This window comes from Alosa sapidissima, chromosome 18 (genome assembly GCF_018492685.1).
Source record: "Alosa sapidissima isolate fAloSap1 chromosome 18, fAloSap1.pri, whole genome shotgun sequence".
NCBI classification, from domain to species: domain Eukaryota; kingdom Metazoa; phylum Chordata; class Actinopteri; order Clupeiformes; family Clupeidae; genus Alosa; species Alosa sapidissima.
Genome location: NC_055974.1, coordinates 22973261 through 22983260, shown reverse-complemented (window position 1 = coordinate 22983260; position 10000 = coordinate 22973261). Strand labels below are relative to the sequence as shown.

Here is a 10000-nt window from a genome sequence, read left to right as displayed (position 1 = left end):
TGCCCAAACACCTGTACTATTTTCAACATTCTCCTATTGGATTCTGGGGAAAAAAATAGTTGTTATTGAAACGCACCTGTGCGAGGTAAGGATGACAGAACGCCCTTGTTTGATGACACTCAAAATGCAGTCCCACAGGAAGCGGCGAGCTTTGGGGTCCATGCCAGTAGTAGGCTCATCCTAGAAGAAACGAAAGTATCATTGTCATTTTTATTGTTTTTATTGTCCACAAACTAACTATTCTCAGTCTGTTGCTAGTGCAGAAATAAGTTAGCTCATTCATAATAGCTAACACTGCACTGGCCATCATCTGTCAATCCCTATCAACACTATCTGCTGCCATTCTATTAACTACATGTTTTGGTTAAGGTTAAGGTTAGGGGTTGGATTTGTTCAAGGTGATGTTAAGTAATTGTTCAACAACAATTTCACATAGTGAATTATCCCAGTAAAGTGTTACCATATAGTTTGCACTAGGGATAAGCCAAGGAAGCATGAGTCTGGGTGAGGTCAACTCATGTTTATTTCTCAGCTAACTGCAATGAAATATAGTTTAAGAGTTTGGGGCTAGCTGTCAGGCATTTGACAGTTTATAGATCATTTTACAATCTGTTTGTTGGAGCCCCTTAAAATAGGCTTTCCACACCGAGAGGAGGAGAGATAAGCAAGCTCTTATATTCATCATTCTCGTTTCTGTGATGTTCAACAACTGATTCATGCCCGGTGGCAACAGCTTAACCTTGGCGAAGGCATAGAGTCGAGATCCTCCAGAACATGCCAGTCGCCTCAGGGGTGAGGAAGAGAGACGAGGAGCGTGACTTCCCACATTACTACGGGGGCACAGGCTTGTTCCACCCAAATCTCTGCCATGCAAGGTATCACAAAGCCTCTGTCTGTGCATCAATTCACAAAGACTTTCTCTGGCTCTGGCAAACACAGACACACACACACACAGACACACAAAAGCACAAATATATACACACTGAACATGTACATGTGCATGTAGACACACACACACACACACACACACACACACACACACACACACACACACACAGGTGCACTTTGCAGGCAGTGGTACAGACACTCAAAACACTCCTCGGGCTATTGTGGCCTGATATGATTATGATGTGACAAGATCCAGAACTGAGACAACACACACAGACACACACACACAGACACACACAGACACACACACAGAAACACACACAGACAGACAGACACACACACACACACACGCACACACACACACACACACACACACACACACAGACACACACAGACACACACACACAGACACACACACACACACACACACACAAAATGATCCAAAACAATCTGCCTTGAGCGCCTGCATCTCTGCACCGAGTGCATCTACTTTCCCAACTAAAATGCTTCCCCCAGCCTCCAGCAATGGCCCAGGCGAGGACTGACATGAGCCCCAGGAGGGCTCACTGTTCTCCAGCCACCAGCCTGCCCCCCCATCCCCCCAATCTCCTCCACCACCACCCCCTGCCTGCCTCAGACAAGCCAAATCCTGCCGAAATCCTCCAGACAAGGTTACCCAAACACCTACTCAGTGCAATCCTCACTCCACTCCACTCCTGCGCCCGCAGCCAGTCTGGCCAGCTAGTCAAAGCCCACAATATCCACACAGAGACTGAGACTGCGGCCGTGTCTGCTGGACTCACTGGCCCACGGGACAACTTTAGATGCCAGTCACCCTGTGGTGCTGTGGAGGTCTGCTGCAGGATATGGAAGCAGTTTCTTTTACTGCGAATCACTAAATACAAAAGCTCATAGCTAAATCGCTAAAGCTAAGAATGCTTTAAGGCTTTAAGTTGCTGTAAACTTACTTAAACCAAGGTCTTTACCCTTTTTGCCTTATTTTTTGTATGTAGTTTGCAGATATATAGTTATATACAAACAGTCTCCTCAAGTCTTTGAAATTAATATGTTTGGCCTTAGGGTGCCTATGGCAGGGAATAAAGCTTCCGCTGGTTGCAGATGCTAACAAGGACGATTAATAATAGCAATCGCTAACCCTTACCAGAGCTATAAGAACCCAATATATTCCTCCTTTCACTTTCCTGTTAAAGAACGCAATTATGTTTGCCTGCTAAACCTCAATTGAAATCTCATTCCCGCCTAAGAGAAAGTCCTCATTGGGCACACACAATCAAGCCTAATCTTTTCACAGAAAAGGAATCCCTAGTGTAATTTGTGCAAACAGGTCTATGTATGGTTGAAATTTCTCACCAAGACCAGGTTTAAGTTCCTTGATGATAACACACTGCAATATGTTCAGAACCTAAACACACACACACACACACACACACACACACACACACACACACACACACACACACACACACACACACACACACACAGAAGCAGACACACAGACACACACAGCTCAAACAGTCCTTTTTCTGGAGTCAACTTTCAATTTTCTCTTAATCTCCCCTGAAAATCCAATAGAGACTCCTGTAAGTCTGATGGGGATTTTGTCCCATGCAAAGTGCTACACGACGGCCAGCCTCCTCTGCAGCGCTTCACCCTTAGGCCTGTTCATCTCTCTCCGAGATCAGAACGAGAGATTTGCTTTCTTTTTAATTAACACAAGGATGAAAAGAAAAGCATGCCTCCCTCCCCCGACTAGCCAAAAGAAGAAAAAAAAAAAAAAACAGCACCCCTGTGAATCTTCAGAGCCAAAGGATGTGCCATCATTAGGAAGCAGAAATCCCTATTTGTTGATGGGATTGCACAAGAAATAACATGTAGATTTGAGAAAGTGAAAAAGTCTATTACCAAATGAAGTCTCCCTTTGATAGAAACGTATAAGTTTTCCATGACATAAGGGAGCATTATGATTAATACAAATAGGTCTAACAAGTTTTAATAGGTTGTATGTCTAATGTACAATGTACACACAGATGTTTTTGGCAAAAAGATTGACTGGGGAAAAAAAGCTTGGCCAAGCTTTTCTGTTTTTTTCTAATTACAGATGCTGCCAAAGACACGGGATGCCATACGTAGATCAGTATTCTCCTAAGACTGTGTTTTGATCGCTGGCCCTGGATCCCTACTAATGACCAGACTCTGGGAGCAAGAGAAAAACACACAGAGATGGCGAGACTGTCGACTTAATTGCAGACACAGTTAATTAAACTGAAATGCTAAATGCTGCTACTCCGTACAATGGTGTCTGTGTCTACTGATTGTCTACAGATTGACAACAATATCAGTAAGAGAAAGGGTATGAATTAGAACACAACATCACAAGGTTTCCCAATTACATCCACACCATCTTCCCTAATAAAATGTGCGCTTCATCAATCCCCTGCTGCTGTTTGACTGGAGAATTGATTTAAATGCAACTTCTAAAGAGCAGAATTATCTTCCAAATGTGAAACAGAAGCGCTGATTTTTTTTTTTTTTTAATGAAACTTTTGTATAATATTCTAACATTTCTTCAGATTTTATCTATTCTATTTTATCTGTACGGCTGATGGAGTAGCAGTATTTAGCATTTCAGTTTAATTAACTGTGTCCGTATCCATTCAGTTCAACTGCCTCGTAAATCCTAGTGTGTTTTTCTCACAATACACCATATAAATACTGTACACTCTCACTTTCCACTGGCATTGCTGAGTGTTTGTTTATTTATTTGTTTGTTTCTAGGTCAGTGTGTAAGCAGTAAACACGGCCTCATCGGCTGATGACCTCACCAGGAAGACGACGGGTGGGCAGCCAATCAGAGCCATGGCGGTGGAGAGCTTGCGCTTGTTGCCTCCGCTGTAGGTACCCGCGGACTTGGTGGAGTACTTGAGCAGCCCCAGCTTCTGGATGCCCCACTCTGCCACCTGAGACATAAACAAACAAACATATAAACATAAACACATGTAAACACAAACAAATATTATCTTGATTTAATCCTTCACTAAGATGTGCCATCAAGCAAAAATGCAAACATATATCTAGTAAAAACATAAACGTGTACTATATGAATATTAATTACATGCAAAAATATCATGTAAATAATTCAGGACTATGCATTCATGAACAGGCAGAGTCTAAACATAACCACTTCCTGCTCTGAAAATCTACATTAGTAAAACATTAAAGTGGTCTAAAAGATGTTGGGTAACGCCAATTCTGTTGATATTTTAACAAAACAGAGAGCTAGCTCGCTACTCCCTCCCCTTCCCTCCCGTGCAATTGAAACTCTTCTAAAGGCTCATTTCGTCTGTGATTGGCTGGAACAGTTTGTTATGTTTTATGGTGCATGTTGGACCAAGTTGTTTTTGTTTCTGTTTTTGGAGCCTGGGCTGTCCAGAGAGAAAAGCATTTTTTTAACAGTGCACTCAGGGCATAGGCTACTGTCCAACTACTATCCATGATTAAAATGTGCTACTGTCCAACTTGATATAACTATAGCCTACATAATCTGATTTTAATATGTACAGATATATAGGCTATATTTAACATTTAACCTTTATTTTCTATTTGGTCTTTTATGAAATCATGCATTGACCCATTTAAGCACAGCTCAGTTTTAAGAAACTTAAATACATACATGATTAGCATTTTGTGAAAATAAATCATTAAGGCTACATTGACAAACTTAACCGTGAGCTGCCGGTATATTCTCTGATTCTAATACAGATATCTAGGCGATGTAAGCACATATCAGTTTTAAGAAATGCTTAAAGCCGAAAGACCATGTTGAATTTTGCTACAATTTATTTCAAAACCGGATTACTCTGGAACAGCAAACTATACACGGGAATGCATTACACCTTTGTGTTCGGTAAGGTCTGCTGTTTATTGTGATATATGGTTTGCCATGTGTTGCGTGAAGAGTGTGTAGGCCTACGATATTCCACCGAGACAAATGGATGTGGAGATGGGCGCAGAGAATAATTATTATTGATCACAGAAAATAGTGGCTAGCTAGCACCGTTTAAAAGCTGAGAAAAGGCTCTTTCATGTGACACATGTGTGAGGAGTAGCCTACTTCTCGAGGAGTTCAACAGAGAGGAATGGGTGAATTTGGACGCACTTCATATGCCTTGTAGTGAAGTGAAGCTGAAGCGCTGCGCCATGGTGCGCAGGAGACTGCGGCTCACTGGTAGTTATTATAGATAACTTCAAATCAGTGTAATTTACCCTTATAGGCTACTGCACATTACAAGATCTGTACGAGATGATCCGCAGCACTGAAGTGAGAAATTATTTAACTCTTTGTGCAGCGCATGTGAGCGCTTTTTCCCCCATTTCAACCTGAATATTGGTGGGGACATTTCATTCGTAATTTGACATTGGTGTGGACACGTCCTTCGGTCCCCACGCAAATCTACACCCCTGGGCTACACTGTCAATAGTTAATGTCTGTTAATAAGCGTTTCCCACTCACATGTGCCCAGATGTTACTTAGATGCCAGAGTAGGCAGTGGAAACAGCGTCAGCTTGCACCGGGGCTGGGGGAAAGGGGTCAGTGGGGGTTGGGGTGCAGTGCAAGCAGCGGCATGGGCATCGGCTGAAGTGATGGTAGCAACTGTCTCCGTGGAACGGCGGCGCCGACCGGAAGCGTAACCATGCCACCCGATGAAGCTGCTGCCAGGCACCCATCCAAGCTCAAGCTCTGACCCTTACCCTGTCTCTCTCTTTTTTCCTCTACATCTCTCTCTACCTCTCCATCTCTCTCTTGCTCTTTCTCCATCTCCACCTCTCTCTCACGCCATCTCTCTCTCTCTTTCTCCGTCTCTCTCCATCCCTACCTCTCTCTCTCTCTTTTTTTCTTTCTTTCTTTCTTTCTCTCTCTCTTTCTCTCTCTCTCTCTCTCTCTCTCTCTCTCTCTCTCTCTCTCTCCCTCCATGGCACTGGGTTGGAGGCCCTCTGCCCAGAACCCTGCTGCAGGATCAAAAGCTTGGCCTCCCACATCCAGCGTTTGATCTCTTTGTTCCTGGGGGGCTGGGGGGGGGGGCCACAGGGAAAGTGGACGATGGAGAGCCCAGGCTGACATCACCACACAACACCATCAAGAGCCATAGGCACACATGCACACACACACACACACCACACACACACACACACACACACACACACACACAACCGGGCATAGACATGGGTTGAATAATGCAGCACAGCTCGGACGTTGTCCACATAAAACAATATACCTCGTGACTTACAGCCCCAACCCTAACCCCCTCAGAAACAACACACACACACACACACACACACACACACACACACACACACACACACACACACACACACACACACACACACACACACACAGCTGGCTGGCGCTGTAGCTCATGTATAAAATATCAAGTCTCTTCTTTATCAGGTGCCTCTTCTCTGTGGTGCTTTATTTATTCATTTAATCTCTGCATCTATTTCTTCTCTTTCTTTACTGTTCTTTTTTTGTCTTTCGCTTGGAACTTTATTCGTTGAACTCCCTACTGTGTGAAGACTGGCATTCGACAAAGAAAAGGAACAAAAAAAAAAAAAATACTTTTTTAAAAAAAGTCTTCAAATTGTCTTAGAAGGATGTTTGAACACAGTGTTTATTTTCCCCATCACTCTGGTCAACAAATAACGAGGCAGTTACAGTGATTTGTCGCACCTCATAGGCTACACGGGCTTGTATAGGCAGCACAAAGGCTGTAGACCTCTGTAATTGGCTGTTTTCGTCCTCATTAAAGTTTCTGAACAACAGTAAGTCTCCACAATGAGGTCTAAACCCTCGTGAATCACTACAGAGGAGAACAATGTTGGCATGTTTAGACTGAGGTGAAAGATGGCTTGTACTGCTCTGAGTGCTGTTTGCACACAACAAAGTTTGGATTTTGTGTGCCTGTTTGTGTGTGTGTGTGAGAGAGAGAAACAGAGAGAGACAGACAGATATATAGATAGATAGATAGATAGATAGAGAGAGAGAGAGAGAGAGAGAGAGAGAGAAGAGAGATTGTGTGTGTGAGAGAGAGAGAGATTGTGTGCTTGGTATGTGTGTGTGTGTGTGTGTGTGTGTGTGTGTGTGTGTGTGTGTGTGTGTGTGTGTGTGTGTGTGTGTGTGTGTGTGCTTACAACTGTGTGTACTGTAACTTAGGGTGCAAGTAAGTCCATGTTAGTTTGCGTGACTGTGTGTGCGTGTGTGTCTGTGCATGCGTGTGTGTGTGTGTGTGTGTTTGTGTGTGTGTGTGTGTGTGTGTGTGTGTGTGTGTGTGTGTGCGTGTGTGTCTGTGCATGCGTGTGTGTGTGTGTGTGTGTGTGTTTATCTGTGAGTGAGGCCGAAAGACAGTGCTATCTGGTATCTCACCATGGCGACCTCTTTCTCTGGTACCCCTCGGAGGCGGGCGTAGAACTCCAGGTGTTCTCTTCCCGTCAGGAGGTCATTGAGGGCGTCAAACTGCGGGCAGTAGCCCATGCTCTGATGGACCTCCTGCATCTCGGTCCTGATGCTGTGAAGAGAAAGACTCCTTACTGAGATTACGGAGTAATGTTTCAGCTCAGCAAAGTTTGTCTCACTGGACCATCGAAACATTTACAGTAAAGTCATTGTGTTCTCTGATGTTGCATCCATATTGGATGACCACTCCAGGATGCTTCTGGTAAAAAAGTGAACTGCCCTGTAACATTCTGAGTCAACTCATGTCAAGGTTGTTTGCCATTTGAGGACCATCACAGAGTCTTTTTAATAAAACAGTCAAGGTTAATACACATTTAAAGAACCACTACACACATAAAACAGGCAAAGGGACACACACACAAACACATACACACACTAATAAACAAACTTCCTATCTAGGGAGAACATCACACATTTCAGTAGTGATGGGCAAATGAAGCTTTGGTGAACCACTGAACCACAGCAGTGTGAACCTAGCGACACTACTGTAGCTGATAAGCAAAAAGATGGCGGCCACACATACATTTTTCAACATAAAAGTCCTTAGCAAACTAATATTTTTGGATACTGGTTTGGGTAAGGACTTTTATGTTGAAAAATCTACATGTGGCAGCCATATTGGATTTTTTCATTAGTGTTGCTAGCTTCACACTGCTGTGGTTTAGTGGTTCACCAAAGCTTCATTTGCCCATCACACAATACAGTACATCCCATTCTGAAGGGTCTCCAGTCCTGATCTGTTAGTTAAACATGAGTAGTCTAACACTGAACAATGAAATCATACTCAAACCAGTCAAAGTCAAACCACCACATAAACACAGCCGCACACTGGCATACTTATACCAGACCTCTGAATTAGTCCTGGAGGACAGAGACTCAGGCTCTTCAGATGTGTGTGTGTGTGTGTGTGTGTGTGTGTGTGTGTGTAGGCCGAAAACCTTGCAAGTCAAGTGCTATCACAAAAAGAAGCATGACGTAAAGTTTGCAGATAAGCTGACACTCCTGAGGGCCAGAGCCTGAGGAAAACAGAAGGTGTGTATAAGTATAAGTAAGTATATATACTTTTTATATGAGAGTGCTAACCAGTGGGCCACGGCTGCCTGTGTGTGTGTGTGTGTGTGTGTGTGTGTGTGTGTGTGTGTGTGTGTGTGTGTGTCTGTGTCTGTGTCTGTGTGTGTGTCTGTGTGTGTGTGTGTCTGTGTCTGTGTGTCTCTGTGTCTCTGTGTCTGTGTGTCTGTGTGTGTGTCTGTGTGATGAGAGACCTAGGACTTTAGAGGTCAGAATTAAAGATGCACACATGGTGGAGCTCGCTGCCAGACATATTTCCACCGAGCTGAGACACCCCTGTGGCCCCGATGTAGCCTGAGGCGCTGTGAAATCGCTGCAGAGAAGCTAGCGCGTCGCGCCACGTTCAACGACACCGCGCTCTCTCAATCATGCCAGTTTGAGATTTAGCCGTGCGCTATTTCACAAAAAGAAGGCTCGGCGGTCCCTGGTAAGTGCTTTTAAAGATTCCCAGAAAAAAAAATAAAGACAAAAGAAAAAACGGTGAAGACCTGCCACAGGAGGTGGGGGCTGAGTTTTCCGATTTTTTCCCTACCCTATCGCTCCAGAGGAGTACATCTCATTTGTCACCTTGTGTCTATTTGGAGAAATAAACGACAAGAACACATACACACATAAAACACATACACACAATTGCGCACACACACACACACACACACACGCACACACACAAAACACATACACACATGCGCACACACACACACACACACACACACACACACACACACACACACACACACACACACACGCACACACACAAAACACATACACACATGCGCGCACACACACACACACACACACACACACACACACACACACACACACGCCTCCCTGCTCCCTGTCACTCTCTGAGGAGCTTCCAACGCGCCGCCACCACCGCAGACATCGCGCCTTCCACCCCTACCCACGTTCGACGTCGCTGCCAGGGTTCCTCCACGCCCGCCTACCCGCCAGCCAGTCACTCAGTGCCCACTGCGGGACGCCAGGCTTTGGCGCCGTGACGCTGTTTGTTTTCACTCTTCACCCTGTCTTGGGAACAGGGGCGGCCAGCTCTTGAATGACAAATCCAGCGTGTGGGTATGTGTGTGTTGATGTGTGTGTGTGTGTGTGTGTGTGTGTGTGTGTGTGTGTGTTTATATGTGTGTGTGTATATGTGATTGTGTGTGTGCTGATGTGTGTGTGTATGTATGTATGTGTGTGTGTGTGTGTGTGTTGATGTGTTTGTGCATGTGGGTATATACGCACAGAGAGAAAAGCTTTCTTCGAGCAGCGCCTGCCAAGGAACCAGTCCCATGGAGCTATAGGAATCCAGCAGCTCTTGTCTATATCCACAGTGCTGAGTGCTGAGGAGAGCCTGTGTTTTCATTTGGTTATTTATTTTTGTTTACAGTGCTTTAATTTGGTTATTTATTTGCTGGTTAACCCCTGCTTGGCAGAGTATTTGTGTTTGAGCATGACATGACATGGTTGAATTAGTCAGTGTGTGTGTGTGTATGTGTGTGTGTGCGTGTGTGTGTG

At 44.5% G+C, this 10000-nt stretch overlaps 1 protein-coding gene across 1 annotated transcript in view; it reads right to left on the bottom strand.

The window, feature by feature from the left end:
- LOC121689707 (phospholipid-transporting ATPase ABCA1) overlaps positions 1–10000 on the bottom strand; it is a 40844-nt gene that overhangs the window by 27108 nt on the left and 3736 nt on the right. Inside the window, exons 3-5 of the mRNA XM_042069766.1 lie at positions 7328–7469; positions 3732–3866; positions 77–180 (exon numbers count right to left, since the gene is read on the bottom strand). Coding sequence (XP_041925700.1) covers positions 77–180; positions 3732–3866; positions 7328–7469 — 381 coding nt within the window. The remainder of the gene's footprint in view (positions 1–76; positions 181–3731; positions 3867–7327; positions 7470–10000) is intronic.